This window comes from Pogona vitticeps, chromosome 3 (assembly GCF_051106095.1).
Source record: "Pogona vitticeps strain Pit_001003342236 chromosome 3, PviZW2.1, whole genome shotgun sequence".
Taxonomy (NCBI): domain Eukaryota; kingdom Metazoa; phylum Chordata; class Lepidosauria; order Squamata; family Agamidae; genus Pogona; species Pogona vitticeps.
Genome location: NC_135785.1, coordinates 145231179 through 145253496, shown reverse-complemented (window position 1 = coordinate 145253496; position 22318 = coordinate 145231179). Strand labels below are relative to the sequence as shown.

The window sequence follows — 22318 nt, the reverse complement described above, 5'->3', positions numbered from 1 at the left end:
TGTCCCTTAGCTTGTCAGAGAGCTCTGTATGCATCCATGTCTGTCTTGTCATACATCTCTTGTTTTTCTTTTTCTGTGGTATTATTTTGCTTTGGGCCTTTATAACTTATTGTCGGTTAACTTATTATGTGTTCGGTCTATGACAGTAAAAACTACTCTTACTATTTAAGAAATGATGAAATACGACTGTGGAACTTGGGCATATAAATAGTGGAAGGTTTACTATAAGTTTTTGTAGTTAGCAGTACTGTAATTACTTTATATCATAGAGGAAATAAGGGTTAATTTGCTCATTGTTACTGGTGCTAGAATTATTTAGTACAGTAAATGAAAATTTGGGGATTTTTTTTGATAAATGTGAATAAACAGTTCCTTGGAAAGTAAAAATGGCTACTTTTCCAAGTCCAATCCAAGTTTAAGTTTATTGTATTAGCTAAAAGCCGTCACAATTGTTTAAAATACAAGTATAATCGAATAAAATCAAAATAAAAACACAGAGATATAAAATAATAAGAGACTGTTCATATCTGGGAGTCTCCAGCACAATTGATTGCAATGCCTCTCAGGGAATTAGCGCGAATGTTTCTGGCCGCTTTTGCTAACAGTGCTGTTCTGTAAGTGATATATGGGTCACAATCCAAAAGCAACCTGACCACCTTTGTCTGGGGGCTTTCGTCCTGTAGAGCAGCCAAAATGTTACCCAGGAATTTTTTTCTGGAGTTTTGATAGAGCTGGCAATTAAGTAAATAGTGGACAACATCCTCTATCTCACCTGCTCCGCAAATACACAGCCTCAGATGCTTAGGTACATTCATGTACCTGCCGTCTAAGACAGCAGTTGGCATGGTTTGATAACGGAGTTCTGTGAATGCGGTTCTCAAGGAGGGAAAAGTAAGTGTTTGTAAATATTGCGCCCTTGAGTGGTTTGTTTTCAACAGATGGTACCACTGAGAGAAATTTGAAGAGTGGATTGAGGATAAGTCCTGGTCATTATCCAATTTGTAGAGCCAGTCCCTCAACATTCTTTTAACACCAGAAAAAACAAAAATATCTGTAGAGAGGGATATAGATTTTAGTAGGGCTTGAACTGAGGTTGCCCAGCCGCCACTCTTCCATTGCTCTACCATGCAACGTTTAGGAGACGGTGGTCGGGCATATCCATCACCCTCTTATAATAACCGAGTATAGCTAGCGTTGCCCTAGCTTTAATGGACACCATACCTGTCTCTGTTCTGAGAAAAGCTGCTGGGGTCCCCTGGGGTACCGCGAGGATGTGTCTCAGAAATCTGTTCTGTCCTACTTCAAGATGTTGTAGGTTGTTCTGATTTACACCCCAGATCTCAATGCCATAGAGCATTTGAGAGATGACCCTCCCTGAAAAAACTTTTAAAGCTGGTGTTACAAGTTTACCACCTTTGTGATGGAAAAATTTGACCAGAGCATGGCTAGATTTCTGAGCCGATATTTTCGTGCTCTGTATCTGGGATTTCCAGCAGTTTTTCTCATCAAAATGCACTCCTAGGTACTTAAAGGTCTGGACTTGTTCTATTTTGTTTTCACCTATAGTCCAGCTAAATTTGGGGGGGTGCTTTCCAAAAATCATCACTTTAGATTTTGTGTAATTTATTTTTAGTTGCTCTAGGTGGCTGAACTCTTGGAGCTTATTTAAGCTTCTCTTCAGTCCCTTTTTGTTCATAGATAATAATACAATGTCATCAGCATATATAAGGCTTGCAATCTTATAATTCCCAATTGAGGGGGGGAAGTGATCTGGATGGTTTAAGGCTGTTACAATGTTGTTAATATAAAAGTTAAAAAGTAGGGGTGCAAGTAAGCACCCTTGTTTTACCCCTTTGTTAGTATGAATTTCCTCTGTCAGCCTTCCATCTGTGCTAATCCTTACCCTCAACGTTGTGCTGGAGTATAGTTCTTGTATTAGGGTTAGGAGTCTCTTATCGATGTTGGTTTCTGTGAGCTTGTCCCACAGGCGGTTTCTGGTGATGGTGTCAAATGCAGAGGAGAAGTCAATAAAAGCTGTGAACAGCCATTTGAATGGCCTGGTGGTGTATTTGCATACTAGATGATGTAGCACGTAGATTTGATCTACTGTGCTATGGCCCTTCCTAAAACCTGCTTGTTCCTGGTGAAGGATATTATTTTCCTCCATCTATTTAGCCAGCTTCTGATGAAGAAGTCGGGTATAGAGCTTGGAGCTGATATCCAATAAGCTGATTGGGCGGTAGTTCTGGGGGATGGATTTATCACCTTTTGAATAAATTGGGTAAATTATGCTCTGCCTCCACCCCTCGGGAAAGATTCCTGTAGCATTAATGTAAGAGAAGAGCTGTGCTAGGACTGGGGCCCACCATTCCGGGTTGTTCTTATACACCTCTGGCGGGATCATGTCCTCACCAGGTGCTTTGTCTATTGCTAAGGCATTGATAAGTTTATGCACTTCCTGTTCTGATACTGGGGGCCATTCAGGTATGGAATTTAATAGGGTTTGAGAGTTTCTCGCTTTTTGTGGCCTAATGTCTGCATCACTGTTGAAGATAGTCTGAAAGTAATGGCACCAGGCATTTGCTGTGATGCAGGCGTTTGGTTTGGGATTAGGTCCTATATTCCCAGCTGAGACCATGCTCCAGAATTTTCGCTCTTTCTTTTCCAGTACAGCCTGCCCTAGTTCCTTCCATTGAGCTGATATAAATGCCCATTTCTTTTGTTTTAAAAGTTCCTTATATTTTGAGCGGTAGCAAGCCAGCGCCTCCAGGTTCGACTTTGAATGCATCTTCCTTGTCTTCCTTGTTACATGAGCTAGATGCTTTTTAGCTAGTCTACATTCTTGGTCATACCATCCCCCTCTATGAGGGGCCGGGGAAGACTCCTGTGGCTTTTTGGCTATTAGGGGTCTTAAGTTAGAATTGATATAGTTGATGCCCTCTATTGGATCCCTATGTCCAATTGCAATATCCCTATGTACACTCAGCAGATTTGGTTTGTTGAACTGTTTCCGAATTGTTTGGTCAACAAGGGGGGACCATTTTAAGCATTTCCCTACAACCGTAGTTCTCTCTGCCCAATCAGCTGGAGGTGAGGGCAACTGTGGAGTCATCAGGGGAATAGAGAGACAGACGGGTAGGTGGTCGCTTTCAGGTCGGTCTATTATATTATATTTTGTCTCCTGGAGCACCAACCTAGGGGAGCAAAATATATTATCAATGACACTCCCTGCCCAACTATTAAGGAATGTGAAGTATCCTTTTGAATCATCCCGAGAGCTGCCATGAAGGCAAATTAGTTGTAGGCCGGCTACTTTTCTCTTCATCATCATCATCATCATCATCATCATAACCTTTATTGGCATAAATACTTTTCTCTTGGCAGGGATCAGACTGCTCCTACTGCTGTCACATGTCCATACAGTGGTGCCCCGTATAGCGAGGTTAATCCGTTCCGGATTAACCCTCGCTATACGGAATCATCGCTAAACGGGTAGGGGAAAGGTATTGGAACGCATTAAACTTCGTTTAATGCGTTCCAATACCTTCGTTACTTACCCGTTCAGCGAGGATTCCAGGTGCCGGCAGCCATTTTCGCGCCTTCGCTAAGCGAGGGCAGGGCGCGAAAACGGCTGCCGGCAGCCATTTCCGGGCTTCCGGCGGCCATTTTGGAACCACCGATCAGCTGTTCGGCGGCTCCAAAATGGCCGCCGCAATACCCGATCTTCGCAATGCGGGTTTTCCCCATTGCGAAGATCGGGTATGTTTCCGTATAGCGATCCCGAAAAAGGGATCGCTATACGGAAACATCGCTATACGGTGCACTCGTTAAGCGAGGCACCACTGTATTTTGTAAACGGTGGAACTTTGGTGATGAGTTTCTATGTGTGCCTTAGTCACTTACAAGAATTAAAAAAATGAAAAACAAAGTTGTTCTGTAAACTAGCACTCTGGTTTTGATTCACAGGATCTCTATGGGCTGGTTCTACAAACTTACTTCCTTTGGATACTATACAGTATTGGTAATGTTTGTTTTCTAAATTCACGGGCCCACACAGAAGCCTAGTGTGTCAATGTTAGGAGATTCATGTGCAGATTAAACTGATGTTAGGAGATTCATGTGCAGATTAAATTGATCGTTTTTATTTTTAAGATTATAAGTTTAAGACAGGCTTTTGATGATAAACGTTTTGTTTCTGTTTTGCATGGAGCAATAGGATCTAAAGGCCACTAAATTTGATACTCCAGCGTGTACTAGTTTCATCATATCATGGAGTAATGCTTATGTATTTCTTTCACCTAGGTGTAAAAAACTTTTAAGCAAGAAGAAGCTAAAAAGAAAGCAGAAGACTAAGCTGAAAACAAAAACACGCAACAAGGTAAATCCTGGTCTTCTCTATTATGTTAATAGCATATTTATTAAGTTAAACTATCGATGAAATAGTGGAAGGTGGAGCAAAATCTTTAGAAAGGGAAATGTTAGTTGCTATATTAGTCATAACCTGCATAAATTCAGGAGGCCCCACTTCTTTGGAGGGATTTTTAAGTTTATGTGTGAACTATCTAGCTTTTAGAGTTTGCACTATTTGCTCTCCCTCCCTATCAAGGTGAATCTACATTATATAGATTTTCATTTCCAAGATTCTGTGTAGAACACAGAATGTTTTAAAATATACAGAATTACCTAAATGGAATGCAAATAATAGCTAAAGTTCTGTTACAAATAATGGCTAAAGTCTGTTGCTTAGATTAGTAAGTCACATTTAGAATAGATTCATTGAATCAATGGAACTTTTGTAGCTCTTGACTCACCAAATCCCCACTGATTCCTTGGGTCTACTCTAGTTGCAATTTATTTCATTAGACAACAGGTTTTCAGCCAAGGAAATAAAAATTCACAAAATACAATGAATGTGAAATATCCGGTTTAACAATCTGTCTCTGCTTTAGACGGCTTTAAAACAAATTTAATAGGAATATTTCAATCTTGTCTAAACAATAACTTTGAATAGTTCAAATACAATTGTGTATTGCTATTTTAAATACATGTACAAACTGTTTTTTCTGTTTCTACCTGAAGCTGCCCGCATCTGCTTGAAAAGCTAGCCCAGTGTAATGACAGCCTCTAGATTAGTACTGGATGTGTTCAAAGGATTGCCACCAGAAGGAAATAATGCACGTTCTCTGTTTTTCTCCTGTATGGAAGCCCTTTCTGTATCAACAGAAAGAAATTACTTTGTTGTAAGCTGCCCACAGACAGACAGACAGACAGACAGACAGACAGACAGACAGACAGACAGACAGACAGACAGACAGACAGACAGACAGACAGACAGACAGATAGATAGATAAAAATTTTATCTGGTTACTTCAGTCTATAACTTTGCTGTCATTTAGGAACTGAACATTTTAAAACATTTTCCATATAGTTACCTCCGAGTTTAGTTGTACCAACATTGTTGTGTATTGTTTTAAAAAGATGCCTTGGCCAGACCTTCTGTCAGAAGCTATACATATGGAATAATTCCACATATATATGGAATATATATATTAATGTATGAGCTTGGAATAAGAAAAGAATTAGTCAAGCTACTTTAATATACATGAATATTAGAGTGAATGTGTGTGTGTGTGCATACTTATAATAGTAACTAACAAATATTTAAGTAACATTTCTGCTGATCATTATGTGATCAGCAAAATATAACATACTAAACATCTGAGATGCAAGAAGAAAAAAGTATGTCACCAACAGCTCAGTTGAATCTGTTAGTGATCTATGTAATGATTCACCCTTCATATGAGCTGCACCCCCTGACTCTGATGTTGACGATGCTAAACCACCACCCCCACTCTGAGGACTTTGCATCCTACATCGACCTCATCTTGTGCATGGGCAAAGCTTTCCAGCTCAAAATCCAGCAACCACTTCCACCCCAAAGCCAACATACAAGCACAACAACAAAAATTCTATTGCACTGGTACACATTGGTATTTTACTTTTTCTTTTGGATCTTGTGAAGGAATCATAGGAAAAGCCATCTTACCTCCCTGTAACATCAAGTCAGGTGGAAAATTTGTATAAGATCCATGACAAAGAAGCCACATTTCTTTCAGAACACCCTAACACAAACTCTATTATAGATGAGGCTTCTTAGACAAGATCCAGGTGATGCCCAGATATAGTTCCCAACAACAGAGAGGGATGGAAAATATATATGACATGCAGAAGAAAATACTCCACTGGTGCCTTGGGAATTAGTGTTACCAATTATTAGGTGGCAGTGGGAATCAGAATACATCCCCTCATTAACAGTCTGGCAGAGGACAAGAAAGTTTTAGCCTTTATCTTCCAGCAGGGGGCCATGGCCCTGGTGACTGAAGAGATGCTTCCTTCTATACTGACTACACCACTAAGAATATAACAGTAGCTGTGGCACTCGGGCATTCTGCCTTGCTTAGATCTGCAGGCATATCAAACGACTCAAGATCTCATACTGAGGATTTACCCTTTGACAGTGAAGGCCTATTTCATACCAAAACATATGACATTATGGACAATCTACAAGAAAATAAATTTGACTAAATGCATAGGTTTTTCCTCACAATCCCATCAAAGGCCCTACTGTCCCTGCTGAAGGAGTCCTTATTTTTCATCATCCATCAGATACTCCTCCAATAGAGTAAGACCACCTCCTGCATCCTCTTCTCAATCCTGCAAGCCTATCCAAAAATCTAAATACAGGACCATAAATCTTTCAAGATACTCTGATAAGAACTCTAAATAGCAGCTTTGACTTCCCACCAACCATGATCCTCCACTGCTCTACAGCCCTTTGGCATCTCAGCACCACCAAACTAATGTCATTGGCAACATCTGTCACAGCGTCACCACTTATAATTCGGTCTGAACTATAATCCAGCATGGCTATGACAGAGTTCACATCCTTCCTGCCAACAGGCACTTCAAGACCACATCACGACCACAAGTTCAAGCCGAATTTGTCAGTTACAGCACATACAGTCCCAAATCATCTGGAACTCAAGCAATGTTCCCTAAGATTTTCTGTCCTGCTGTGTGGGAGCCTTGCTCTGTGTACACGAGGATGGGTGGGACATAATTTGAAATGGAAGTAAACAAATCAACTGCGGGCTGCCTTTGCACAGCCCTGATGGAGTTCTGGTCAAGCATACACAGCTTAGAGGAAACATTAGACTCAAGGCATTGACATCTGTAGTTCCTCATGCTCACCTGAAGTATTCACTGCAGGCTTGGTACTTGATCTTTTATCATCCTGACAGAAAGCTACAAGAAAAGGCTGTGTGTCACCAAGGAGCTTGTGCAGCAGCTCCTGTGGTGGACACACATGTTCAAACTGTCACTTGGGAGGTCATTCAAGCAACTACGATCTCACATTCAAGTCACAACGGATATCAGTCTTACAGGTTGAGGAGTGCATTGCCTGGGTTGACAAATCTATCTACAGTATAAACAAATTGGAATTGCTAGTTTTGATAAAAGCATTTCAGGCATTCAGGAAACTTGTACAAGGCCAGACAGTACAAGTGGCCACAGACAACATGGCAGTACAGTGGTGCCTCGCTTAACGAGCGCACCGTTTAACGACGAATCCGCATAGCGACCTGTTTTTTGCGGTCGCTAATGCGATCGCATTGTGATGTTTAGATAAGCTAAACATCGCATTGCGATCATTTCTGCACCCAGCGGCCATTTTGGGAACAGCTGATTGGCGGTTCCAAAATGGCCGCCAGGTGCAGAAAATGGCCGCCCGCACCATTTTCGCGCCCTGCCCTCGCTTACCAGGCAGCGAAAATGGCAGCCAAATCCAGGATTCTTCGCTCACCGGTGAGTTTTTCCCTAATAGGAACGCATTAAATGGAGTTTAATGCGTTCCTATGGGTTTTCCCCGCCCGGATAGCGAAGAATCCGGATAGCGACGTTAATCCTGGAACGGATTAACGTCGCTATGCGGGGCACCACTGTATGTGTTACATAAATAAGCAGGGACTAATACACTCTACCCTTCTCTACCTGGCAGTTTGTTTATTGTTTATGGGAATTGTGCCTGGAGAGACACATCCACCCAGTATATGTTTATGTTGTGGGGGAGGACACCCAAGAGGCCAACCTACTCAGCTGACAGACAAACTTGACACATGAATGGAATGTGTCTCTGGAAGTTTTCATTGACATTTGTCAATTGGGGAACACACAGATGTGGATTTATTCATGACCCTGCCACAACAGAAAATGCCAAAAATACTTTTCTTGAACAGGTCATGGGAAAAGATTGCTAAGAAACACTTTTACAACTTGATGGAAGAAATTTTACCTCTTCCCTCCCATACCATTCACATAGTAAATTTATACTGAGATGAAAATAACACAATATTAATAGCCCATTGGTGGTCACATCAGCCCTGGTTTGCCACATTTAAACAAGTGGCAATGGACATCTATCAACTTCCACTAATTCCAGACCTAATTACTCAGGACCAAGGTGAGGTATGCCACCCAGATCTGCCCTGCCTCAGTTTGACAGCCTGGAGATTTTGCCTGATCTAATATATTGACTGAGGCAAGAAGATCTTCCACCAGATGCAATTATAGCTATAAATGGAAAAAGCTTGTTGATTTCATCACATCATTGCAGAGGTCTTCCCTTCCACTGAAGCTGCACACGATCTTTTGTTTTTATTACATATTAAACAACAAGGACTTTCCCAGCTGTCACTTACGGTGTATTCGTCTGCAATAATAGCACATCAGTGACTAGGCTCTGCAGTATCCAGCATCTTCAGAAACCCAGTCCTTAAAAGATTTTTGTAAGACTTTTAGAATGAACCCATATGTGTCAATTCACGGATGACCGCTCAAAGAACCTTTATGTGCATTTGTATTTGTCATAATACAAATAAGCTGAAATGTTGAAAAATAAGCAAGTACTATCTGCAAGCATTTCTAATACTACAGTGGTGTCTCGACTTAACGAACTTAATTGGTTCTGGAACTCTGGTCATAACTCAAAATGGTTGTAAGTCGAAGCACAATTTCCCATAAGAATGCATTGAAATGCAATTAATCCATTCCGCCTGAAGAAAAATATCACAAAAAACCACAAAAAACAAAAAAACACCACACAAAACACTGCAAGACCCATTGGAAACATGATTAATCCGTTACGGCTGAAGGGGGAGGAAGAAAAAGAAAAGCAAACCGTGCAAGACCCATCGGAAATGCAAAAAAGCAAAGCAGAAAGCAAGCAACCCCTGCAAGACCCGTTGGAAATGCAAAAAAAGCAAAACAAAAAGCAAAGCAAATCCCGCAAGACCCATCGGGAATAGGGGAAAACCCGAAAAAGCAAACAAACCCTCCAAGCCCCATCGGAAATGGGGGGGGGGACATACCAAAAAACAAATAAACCCTGTAAGACCCATCACAGCATAGAAACAATCCCACCAATCAGCCCAAAACCACGCTGCAAAACCCACCCAGAACAGTTTTTTAAAAGCAGAAAGCAGCGCTTTACCTTACCAGGCAGTCCGAAGCCTCCTCGAATCACACTCACTCTAACCGTTGGGGTGAAAGAGCTACAAAGAAGCAGCCTCTTCGCCTACCAATGGTTAGCAATTTGAATTCCCTGCCTTTTCCCCCTGCCTTTTTCTGTTTGTAACTGGAAGCTCCGGCCACAAGTCGAAGCAAAATTTTGCGGCTGGAGCTGATCGTAACTTGAAATGGTCGTATATCGGGGTGTTTGTAATTTGAGGCACCACTGTATTTGTCTTAAAACCCCTCAGTTTGGATATAACCACAATCACTCATTGTTTTGTAACCTTGTTAGTCTACACTAATGCATTATTTGGGCCTCACAATTGTTTTAAAGTTTTGCTGGTGTAAATACATCACAAAGAGTAAATTACAGCATGTCTTCTGACAACAGTTTTCTGGGGACAATTGAAGACACTGATTTTAATCTGTAATTTATAAATTTTATGGAGCTTGAACTTTCACAAAAGTTTCTCCAACCCTTTTTGGGACTACGGACTGGTTGGGGGGTGCGGGCTATGGTGGAGACACCCCCGCACTCGCAGGTGGGCACGTCATACTCGTGCACCCACCTGCCAGTGCGACACGCCCACCCATGAGTGTGACATGCTCCTCCGCAAGCGTGACATACCCCTCCGCAAGCACAACATACCCACCGTGTGTGCATGTGGGGGGGCGGAGATCCATCACCGCGGCTCAGTTCCAGGAAGCCCACGGACCGGCACTGGGCCACGGACTGGGGGTTGGGGACCCCTGTCCTAGACCATGAAATTGGGACCTGACTCCACATGTCTTTTTGGAAAGGACAGGTTGCTTAGCTATAACTATAGTTACCAAAGTGAATAAGACCTGTAATAGAATTCAAAGATGATGCAACCAAAATCCATGTCTTTTTCCCCTTTCAAAAATTTATCCATATACAGTGGTGCCTCGCTTAACACTTGCCTCGTTTAGCGATGTTTTTGCTTAATGATGTTTTTTTAAAGAATTCTATGCATCATTTAACGATGTTTCCTATGGGCGATTTTCGCTTAGCGATTTCGGGACCATGCTACGCATAGCGAATGCATTTTTAGGTCCCCTGTTTCGCTTAACGTTTTTTCAATTTTAAAAGTGTCTTAAAATGTTCAAAAATGTTTTAAATGCTTGGAATCGTTAGTGCACCTTCTAAAACGTGTGCAAACTTCATTTGCCTTTGATGTGACCTTTCGTTAATTTTTGGTGAATTTTTTTCTCCCCCATAGGAAACAATGGAGCTGTCAGAAGTTGGGCTCCATTGTTTCCTATGGGGGAGAAAAAAATTCACAAAACATTAACGAAGACTCAGAACAAAGCCAAACTAAGTTTGCACACGATTTAGAAGGTGCTCTAACGAACCCAAGCATTTAAAACAGTTGCTGACTTTTCGTTAATTTTTTGTGAATTTTTTCCTCCCCCATAGGAAACAATGGAGCCCAACTTTTGACAGCTCCATTGTTTCCTATGGGGGAGAAAAAAAATTCACAATGAATTAACAAAGACTCAAACTGTTTTAAATGCTTGGATTCGTTAGAGCACCTTGCAAAACCTGTGCAAACTTAGTTTGGCTTCGTTCTGAGTCTTTGTTAATTTATTGTGAATTTTTTTCTCCCCCATAGGAAACAATGGAGCTGTCAAATTTTGACAGCTGTCAAAAGTTGGTGGGGGGAAAAATCAGCAAAAATTAACGAAAAGTCAGATCAAAGCCAAATTAAGTTTGCACCCGTTTTAGAAGGTGCACTAACGATTCCAAGCATTTAAAACAGTTTTTGAACCTTTTAAGACACACTTAAATTTTCAAAAATGGACATCGCAAAACCATTGAAATGCATTGAATAGGCTTCAATGCATTCCAATGGAGGAAACATTGTATCACTTAACGATGTTTCCTATGGGTTTTTTTGCTTAAGGAAGGCAATCCGTGCCTATTGGAACGGATTAACCGATTTTCAATGCATCTCTATGGGAAAACGCGTTTCGCTTAACAATGTTTTCCCATAGCAATGCTTTTTTTGGAACCAATTAACATCGTTAAGCGAGGCACCACTGTACTAAAATTAAGTATTCTTTTGAACAGACTCATCCACTACTTGTGATTCTCTGTTTTGGTTGAAAATGAGTCAGGAAGATGTTACTCTTTTGAATGTGACCTGTCACATAGTTCTGTTTGCATATTGTAGTATCATAAAAACCAACATATATATCCTGAGAGTTTGTTTGCTAGTCTTACCAACATAGATTATTATTGTGTGACTTTGCTATGTCTGTGTGTTTTCTGGATTCCCCCCCTCTTCAGAGCAATGAAGCTGGAGGTAGTGTAAGCTTTTTTTTAAAATAATAGAGCTACCCTGAGTCATTGTACACTTCCAGTGATTCATTTGGTATCATTGGTAGGTAAGCAGGAAGAGAACAGCTTTTCTTTTGACCCCATTCTTTCTATAATTATTACCGAGATGTAGAGGAGAAAGCTCTTTGATTCTGTACTTTCAGAGCTGTTCATAAATGTACTGTAATTATATTTGGTTTGGCATGAGTACTCAGAGCATAGTAATAGCAATACACTACTCAGCATTTATACAGAAAGTCAGATTGGTTCATATGCATTATCTTTTGTGGTCCTCATGATATTCTTGGAAGATTAAATCAGCCCTTTTGTCTTCTGATTAAAGATGGGATAGACTACTGGATTTTGGCTTCTGTGTAAAGATAGGATTGATGGATGGATTGTGGCTTACCTAACACAGTAAGTTCAGGACAGAAAAGAAATTTGAATCAGGGACTTATTCAGTCTCTGTGTCATTATGTTTCACCGGCTGGGTGCTGTTTACTATAAGCATGTAAAATAGGAAAGGCAGCCACTGGAATCCATGCTAGAGATCTGTGGCAGTTTGTGCTTTGAGACATAATGATCCACAATGCTTAGGATCTGTGACTGGCTTTTGTATTGTACTTATTTACTGCAATGAGGGTTAGTGTAATGCATTCTAGCTGTAGTAAATACGGTTGCCAGAGAAAATGTGATGAAGCATCACATAATTTCAAGCAAATGTACCTTTACAGTTGCATGGTCGTGACAGCAGTGGCAGTGATGGAAAGGAGGACATTGTGGGCTGCAGGAGCAGGTGGGCATCATTTCTGTCCTTAATTAAAACTGCTGCAGCTGTTCAACACACATCTTCTTGCTGCCACGCCCCTGGAGAAACTGGCTGTGAAATCTGCTTAATGAGTGAACTCATACTGTGTTATAGCTTGACATCCTTCCTTTAGTTAATTTATAAGTAATTCCTGCAGGGAGTCTAAGTAAGAAAAAAAAGTTCTACTAGTAGTGGCTTGTCTCAGGAGCAGATATAGAGAAACCATATTTGATAAAAAAGTTAGTTATCTCAAATTCATGATTTCTGTATACCAGCTTTTATTGTTCTTTACAGTTGTAAACCTGATTGTTCTCCTTTCTTGATGCTTTGGAGTTAAAAGAATAATTTACCTATTACCCAAGCAGAAAGAGGTAGCTTGTCAAAAGAATGTTGTTTTGATGAATGCCTCTCTAAACACAGCATGAAACTTTTTCTGAAGTGCTAACTGCAAGAGAGATATCTTGTTCTTATCAGAGTGAAAACATGGATAATATGGTAACCATACCAGACATCAAGCTTCACAGCAACCCTTCAGCTTTCAACGTCTACTGCAATGTCCGGCACTGTGTTCTAGAGTGGCAAAAAAGGGAAGCCTCAATAGCTTTGGCTTCAAAAAATACTGTGCAGAGTGGTGATTCCGATAGTGAGGAAGAAGAGGAGGCTAAGGAGCCCCCAATCAAGCTTCCGAAGGCAAGTAAATTTTGATATTTCTGTCACATTGTCATGCTGCCATCATACTCTTTGAAGTGATCTGTTGTTTAGAACACAAAGTATATTATTTGTAACAGGAGTTATTATTCTGTGCTTTAGATAATTGAAATTGGGCTGTGTGAAGTGTTTGAACTTATCAAGGAAACAAGGTTTTCTCATCCAGCCCTCTGTCTGAGAAGTCTTCAGGCTCTTCTTAATGTACTTCAGGGTCAGCAACCAGAAGGTCTCCAGTCAGAACCTCCTGAAGTTCTAGGTAATTTTTTCCTGCAATTTAAATTCTGATTTTTCAAAATAGCACATTTGACAATATTTATCACCCATTCTGGAAAATATGCTTGACATCTGGCAGAGAATATTTGTGTATTTTATTTCAAATATAAAATTATGAGCCTGCTTGCAACCTAACATAAGCAAATAAAAATACTATATTATCATGAAAAGAAGCTGTAGGAAATGAAAGAGAGAATGAGAGGTACAGAACTATTTGTGAGTGTTTTCCAAGTCTTCTGCTTAGAATAACATTACCTTTGCTGTGTTAAGATTTTCCTAAATCCTTTCCAAAGACAAAAGGCTGACATAATGGTAATCAACCAGATCCTGATTTAAACATTGCTAATTGTATTAAGAGTATAATATTGATGTGCCTCTTTGTGTGTGGTTTCCTTAATGTGATTAAATGTAGAGAATTTGCTGGGTTAATACTTGAAAAGAAAGATCCTTGAGACAATTTAATTAATATGCCACTCCATCCTCTTGAAGGCAGTGAAAGCTCCTTGTTTGTTTACATTGCTTGGATACAATGTAGAGTCAAAGGTATTTCAGTGTTTTTTAATTGCCAGTAATCATTGCAGAGCAGAATTAGGGCAAACCTGTCTTTTGTTCAGTTGAGGCATTTCTTTATATATACATGCAAGTCATCTTCCAAACTTATGTAACCTTATAATCTATTTTTTAATGTAAACAAACATTACTGTACTTGTATCTGTTATGACTATTATTTGCCAAATCACATTAGTAAGCAGATGAAGACCTTTCCCTTCAGATGGGCTTTTCTTTAAATGACTGGTTGATCAATGAGATATTTTAAAGGGAGCATTTTATTCTTTGTTTTACTTACCTTTTTTATCTTGCTCTTTTTACAAAATTTAATATAATATATGTTTAAAGCTTTTTTAATATTGTAATAATTTCTTATTTGGTTTTTAATTTTTTAATACTACCATAAGCTGCCTTGGATCCTCTAGGAGAAAGGTGGCATATAAACAAACAAATAGTAATACTGTACAAATAATACTGTACATACAGTATTATTTGTACAGAAGGTAGGTGCATTCCAGAGTGTTGTTCTGTGAATGGAACTTTGTGCTTAAAAGTCTGAAATAATCTCACACACATATGTTTGTGCTGCAGAATGATACTATTTGCATATTCCTAAGCAGGGGGTTGAACACTTCAGCTTCAAAATGTAGGGTTCTTTCTAATAGTGAACGGATATGTACTGTGTCCTTAAAATTTTCAGTAAGCAATTGAGAGTTAATTGTAGAAAGGAAATTTCAGTAATTCTTCCAGAGCACTTACTTAACTTTGTTGACAGTATTTATTCAGTATGTGCTAGTTAGTTTTTGATTGTGTTTCAGTAACTTTGCTTCATGTAAGAAACATTTTGTTTCATCTTCAGAGTCCCTGTTCCAGCTTCTCCTAGAAATAACTGTTCGGAGTACAGGAATGAATGATAGTACTGGCCAGTCTTTGACAGCACTTTCATGCGCTTGCCTCTTCAGTCTTGTAGCTGCCTGGGGAGAAACTGGAAGAACACTGCAGGCAATATCTGCTATCCTTACCAACAATGGGAGTCATGCTTGTCAAACTATCCAGGTGTTTTATCATAGCAGTTGTAAATTTAAAATATTGTATTAACATTGTATCTGGTCCTGATCTGAAGAAAGTTACTTGGTGTTTTAACAGAGATGAGCAATTTGTGGCATTTCAAAGCTAATACATTTTATTTGATATGAGCTTCCGTGGACACTAGCCTAATTTATCTGATAAGGGTCATGTTCAGCAGACCACAAGTAATGAATTTGAATCCTTGAGTAGTTAACATAAATATACCTTGTTATTTTCATGAGTTGGACAGGTGTATCTCATCCTGTTCTGAAATTATTCAGGGTAAAATGTCTGAGGCTGTGACTATACTGGCAAACATTATGAGATTTTCTTTGGAAGCAGAACAGATGAATTCAAACTTTTAAAAAGTCATCATATGACATAAAGACCAATGTGAATCAGCCTGGTCCTTTTTGCCTCAGATGTGGAGTTTTTCCCCTTCCACTGGGGGCTTCTACATTCTTTAAGCGAGAGTGATTTGAACAATGCTTTCACCATTAGATCACCCATAAAGAGTGATGTAAGAAGCAACGTTGCTTCGTTCTCCAAAATGACAGGGGTGGGGTGTTGGTATTCTGCTGACATGAGAGATGTGATGTTTTGGGCAGCAGGAACACCCATCCCTGTGGTCTTTCTCCCTAGATGCCTTGAAATTAAAAAAAAATTAAAGCAAGGTACCAAGTTTAGCACTAGATCACCTTATTACTACACTGATAACATTAGCTTAGCACTAGATCATCTCTGTACAGACAAAAAAGAGACAGAAATCAATCTGAAATATGAGCAGTTTTGATGAAGTACAGTAGACCATCACATTTCTGTGGTGTGTGCGCATGTATTTGTATGTTACGGAGAACGTTGGAAAACTCCCTCTTCCCTAGCACCACACAACACTGGCTTTACAATAAATCATAAAGGGAGAGCTGGGGATCAACAGAGGGTAGGATCAAAGGAAGAGGGGCTATGGTCTGGTGCAAATTGAAACACATAGGATTAAATCCACAGTGTCTATGTGTTCACCTAACCTGAATAGAAGTATAAAATAGGCTATGGATCGAGCCATAGCAAAGCTGGATTGCTTGGATTTGGCTTATCAGTATTGTCATAGCCTGAGTCAGCTCTTGAGAATTGTAGTGTGTCTACTTGAACATGAAATGTAGCAGCCTTGATCCAAAGGAAAATATAACTATTTTCAAGTGTTGGAGAAAAATTTAGATGTATTTTTTTTTAAAGCAGACATGTTGAAACTGAGGAAAGATTGGAAAGCTGTTTGTGAAATAGGCAATTTTTTGAAAAAAGAATCCCATTGCATATGTCCAAATGGCTTACAAAGATTAAAAATAAAACAACATAACTGAAACAAACAAGAAAGATTAGAGCCACAATGAGGGATGAGAGAATGGTGTTAAAACCAAAAAGATTAGAAACTATTTTTCAACAAGTTTGTCCACTTTAACCCCAAGTTTAGTTAAGTTCTAGTTATTAAGAAGTAAATCACCGTGAACCAAGTAGAGCTCTGAATTAAACATTATTTTGGATTTTGTGAAGGGAAAAATGACAAGTGATACAGCTAATTTTAATTCTTACTAAGAACGGCTACTTATAGCAAACAGGTACCCATTTGATGCTTATGGCACTATCTAACTTAACTTCTTTCTTTAATTTGTGTGAAATATACCATATTTTTCTGTATATGAGACACTACTTTTTCCTAAAAGCGTTAAACTACAAATTGAGGGTCATCTTATACACAGAAGTAAGCTGAGGCGAGAACAAAATGGCCCATACTTTGCCTCTTCAAACAGGCTTCCTTCAATCAGGAGACTTAGCTGCCTTGAATCAGGAGGCTTAGCTTCCTCCAGTCACGAGCCTTATGTAACTGACATCAGCTGACGCTGAACAAACCAATTGCAACAGTGCTCAGATGGAACAGGGACTCTTAATGTCCAAGAGTCCTGAGCCCAGAGGCTGAATAAAATTAAAGTGTGATGCATAATATGACAGTACTGTTATGTAAATGTTACCTAATTACTAAATAAAATATGTTCTGTTTTGTTTAAAACATTGGGTTTTATATATGGATAATATGGAAATTCCATCTTATACACAGAAAAATTATTTTCAATATTATAACTGATACTACATTAATTAAAATCAAAGAACTCTCAGATAATCCTGTTTTTGGTCCATTTTAGTGTTACTGATTTAATGTTTGTAATAGTAACTGATAGTTGTGTAATGTTCTGTTTATTTAGGTGCCAACTATATTGAACTCCCTTCAGAGAAGTGTACAAGCAGTTTTAGTGGGTAAAATACAAATCCAAGACTGGTTTAGCAATGGAATTAAGAAAGCAGCCCTAATGCATAAGTGGTCATTGAAAGAAATATCTGTTGATGAGGATGACCACTGTCTCCTTCAGAGTGACGGTTACTTTTTGTATTTATTATGCAAGGATGGACTATACAAAATTGGCTCTGGATACAGTGGAACAGTCAGGGTAAGGTATATTTTGAACTTTTTGTTGTTAGAGTTTTTAGGAATTTGTATTTCAAGTGAGCATACACACTAATTTATGAGCAATAAATCTGAAGATGTTTTAAGAAAATAATTTTGTAGAAGTTATTAACCAGTGCTCCTTTATTTTAATTGTTTGGCTTCCATTTGAATTGCCACTCCAACAATTGTATAACTATTATTCTGCTACTTTATAGGGTCACATATACAATTCAACATATCGCATCAGAAACAGAAAAGAGAAGAAGTCCTGGTTGGGTTATGCTCAGGTAGGAAAAATACTGCAAGCAGTATCAAGAAATCTCATCTGAAATGAAACATGTTTATAGTAGATACACTAACCTTGTGTGGTGGATCCAAGATGTGCCTTCTGCTGGTAGAATGCATTTTTGCTGTGTTTTCAGGGACCTCTCCTTTGACCATATATATGAAAATTCATCCATTGAATAATGTAGGGTTTTCTAGGGGCCTAGAAAGGCCCAAGCAGAAAGGGAAGCAAGGAAATCAGTGGCTGAAATCCTATCAGTGTAATTTTATACTGTTTAACCTGGATGACTTCATTGTCCAGCAATAGAAATGTTCAGTTCAATCCAATGTAAAACTTCCACCTCCCTGTTGGTTCCAAGACTGCTTGGGAATCCCTTTTGCCCTTGGGAGCCTTCGGGTGCCTTCAGATGGGGAGAGGAGCCTTTCATATTGGAAAATCACCACTGGATAGGCAGGGATGATCCCAATCTGTTAGTGGGATCTCAAACAGTGATTTTCTGATATTAAAAACACCCTCCCCTCAATCCAAAGGCACCAAAGGCTTTTCCAAAGACATAAGGGATCCCTAGGGAGCTTCAGAATCGGAAGCGGAGGGAGGGATAAGATAGGATGTTTCAAAATAAATTAAACTTTTTCATCACTGCATAATATCATCTTCATTGTGCAACATGAACATAACGCCATCAGGATATCAGTCTGTATGTGCCAAAATATAGATCTAACCCATTCATTTTGTGTATAATTGAATATATATTGGAATAAATGCAAAGGCAGCCAATTCTTTTGAGTGATAGTTTTAGATGGTGAAAGATATAAATGCCTAGAAGAATACAGAACTACATTCAGATTAGGCTAGTCAGAAAATTAATTTTGTAAAGATTTTCAAAAGGGATAGGGATTATTTATCCTAATTTACTTTTAAGATGACTACAAGGAAAAATCTTCAGTTCTTACAGCCATCAGAAGCTGGCCATTTTAAAGATAAATGCTTGGCAACATACTTTTCTGAACTACCTAGCTGTCTACTGTATTGCTTGTTCTTTGGTATTTGTGCTGGTGGAGTGAACATTTTAAGTAGTAAATAGCTAGGATGTCCAGCCTGCAGCATATAGCGAGCCCTCCCAGGGAGAAATCTTGAAGTTTTCAGTCCATGGTGGCTTGGTTTTGCATGATTTCACTTAACATGTATTCCTCTTGGCCACTTGGTGTTTATTGGATCCTTATGTGATGAACAATGTTTGATCTGGAGAGGGGAGTGGGAGATTAGATTTTTAAGCTAAGTGTCTCCACTCACAGTGTTGGATATTTTTCTTTTTATCCCACATTGGACTCCTTAATAATATTATGAAGGGTCACTTAACATGTTTTTTCATAAATGCTGCTGACATCTATTGTTTTCTAGTAATAAGTCGGTGTAAGGGTAGTGAGAATATAGATTGAGAGTTCTTGTTATAGCTTGGTTATATATGCCTTCATTTTCCTTCACAGAGACTCAACTGTTAATTTAATGATATTTTACTATTATAGATTGCATGTCTGTTGTCATACTGAGTGCATTGAGGTTTTGCACTTTTTGAGACTGATTTGGGGTTAGTTTAAAGTTTAATTGATCGATTTATTAAAATGTGGTGTGTGTTCACATAGAATTTAGCATGCACCTGCCCAACCTTTTTTAATACACTCAAATAAATAAACGACAAAAGACTAATTGGCGTATGGTTATGTTACCATGAACACAGTTCTTAAATTGTTGTAATCACTCTTTCATATTCTTACAGGGTTATTTGTTATACAGAGATGTGAACAATCATAGCATGACAGCCATAAGGATAAATCCTGAATCTTTGGAGCAAGATGGTACAGTAACTTTGCCAGGTATTGAAAAACTCTTTGTTTTTAGAAACTGCTTGTTATAAAGTTCCTTATTTGGAAGATACATAATTCATGTGAAGATCATTGTATATTACTAACCAGGGAATGTCTCATTTCACTACTGACTTAATAACAATTTAGAAAATATATTTTAACAGAACATCAGTGTGTAAGACTCATAAGTGACTACAGCAGATCACTTGATAATCTCTTCTACCACCTTTTCACCAACAAAGTAGTAGCTAGCACAGCCCATCTGTGAGCATTCTACATACAAATTTGTTTTCTGGAAATCTTTTTGTCAAAGCATATGTGCTCATGAAATGGTATGCTTCTGCTGCTACAGACTATAATGTTCTGTAAAACCTGCTGACAGCTTTGCACTCTGCTTCTGGAATGCCAGCAACACCTGGAAACTCATCAACTGATAGTGGAATAGGCTCTCTTACATGACAGATTGAGGTCTGTTTTGTATATTAGTTTTGGAAATGCTGTTTTCCAAGGCTCTGGAAGATCAAAGTTATTACATCCTATCTACAAAGCCAAGTAATTTTAGCATGTTTTTGACTCTGAAGCATATAGCACTGGATGTTGATTTGAGGCATCTAACAGATAGATGCAGCAAGGTTGTTGTACAGAAATAACAGTAATGCCTGGACTGTTGGAAAAGACCTTGATTTTACTCTGTTGACTTAGATTTCACTTAGTCTTTAGATATGGACTTTGTAAGATGGTGTGTGTGTATGTGTATGGTGAATGCTTCAAATGGTGTTAAACTCCACTTCCCATCAGCTCAGAGCTGATGGATAGTGGAAGTTGCAGTTTATTCACAATAAGAAGGCAACACATTCTTCATCTTTGCACTATAGGCAGGTTAAAATACTTCATATCTTCATTTTGTGCTCACTGAAATGTTTTTCCTATTCACCTTTTCAATCTTTTAGGTCTGATTTCAGTTTTAAACTGTATGTGTTTAATATCAGCTCACCAGTTACAGCCTAGGGTATGGAAATCAAATATTTTTTTGGTATTCTGGTTTCAAGTTATGGAATTGTCCTCCAGTTCAAATCCCATAGGGTCTTTCCTGGATGGAATAGGGATCAGGAGAAGAACATCCTTGGGCTATAATAGATGGTAGCTTAGCTGACCCCACTATAAGAAGTAAGGAGTGGGAAGCAGTTTGGCAGGTTTCACTGGGGCCTGAAATCTCTGTGACCATTAGGGCGGCTTATTGAAACTTTGTGTGCCTATTATGCCTGAATTTTGGAGTGGCATGATTGCCATTTAAAAACAGGATAGACTCTCAGTTAATGGTTGTGTCATAAGGCAACACCTACATGGGTAAATACACATAGCATGTTCAATAAAAACAGTTAAACTATGACTCTCACACAGAAATTTCTAGGTTTCTGTTACAGTGGTGCCTCGCATTACGACGTTAATTCGTTCCAGCAAAATAGCTGTAGAACAAAAACGTCGTAAGGCGAAATTAAAAAGCACATAGAAATGCATTAAAACCCGTTTAATGCGTTCCGATGGGCTGGAAACTCATAGTCCAGCGAAGATCCTCCATAGGGTGGCCATTTTCGCTGCCTGTGCAGCAAGGAATCTGTCCCAGAAAACAGCGGGGGCCATTTTGTCTACCCGGCGGCCATTTTGAAACCACCGATCAGCTGGAAGAAAATAATTGTTTTGCGAAGAATCGGTTCCCGAAGCAGGGAACCGATCATAGCAAAGCGAAATTTCCCCATAGTAAACATCGTAAAACTGTCGCAAAAGCAATCGTAAAAAGTTAATCGTAATGCGATTTTGACATTAAACGGAGCAATCGTAAAGCGAGGCACCACTTTACTAATATTTTATCTTAAATGTAGAAATTGTGTGAATTTTAACTTTAAGAAACATGCCAGTGAATGTCAGGTACATTGCCCCTCCAGTAACAAATAATCTATTTGTGTGTTTATGTACAGTGTATGTTATCCAAACATGCAATTCAGAAATGATTCGATAATATCCTAGGTTCATTTTATATGCTAAAGTATAATTTTGAAGAAATACATAGCAATAATCAGTTAATTAATATAATACAGAGCTCCATTTTTGCTGCAACATACTAACATAGCTACTTAACGTAACATAGCTACATTAATATTTTTATAGATTTTCTTTCTGTTTAGAGTTTTTATTGTTTTGTGCAAATGAACATTTATGGAAGATTAAGAGGTAACATTCATCTATAATGCTTTTTTATTCTACAGATTGCCAAACTGATGGACAGAACATCCTTTTCACTGATGGGGAATATATTAATCAGATAGCAGCTTGTAGAGATGTAAGTTTGGAGTAT

The 22318-nt window shown here is 38.9% G+C and overlaps 1 protein-coding gene across 31 annotated transcripts in view; it reads left to right on the top strand.

Annotated features, from left to right (window-relative positions):
• Window positions 1-22318, top strand: part of MYCBP2 (MYC binding protein 2) — a 251648-nt gene that overhangs the window by 23699 nt on the left and 205631 nt on the right. For all 31 annotated transcript variants that reach the window (XM_078390789.1, XM_078390788.1, XM_078390804.1 and 28 more), the window contains exons 2-9: window positions 4303-4378; window positions 13194-13409; window positions 13530-13683; window positions 15109-15305; window positions 17573-17815; window positions 18030-18101; window positions 19878-19974; window positions 22230-22303. In XM_078390789.1, coding sequence (XP_078246915.1) covers window positions 4303-4378; window positions 13194-13409; window positions 13530-13683; window positions 15109-15305; window positions 17573-17815; window positions 18030-18101; window positions 19878-19974; window positions 22230-22303 — 1129 coding nt within the window. The remainder of the gene's footprint in view (window positions 1-4302; window positions 4379-13193; window positions 13410-13529; window positions 13684-15108; window positions 15306-17572; window positions 17816-18029; window positions 18102-19877; window positions 19975-22229; window positions 22304-22318) is intronic.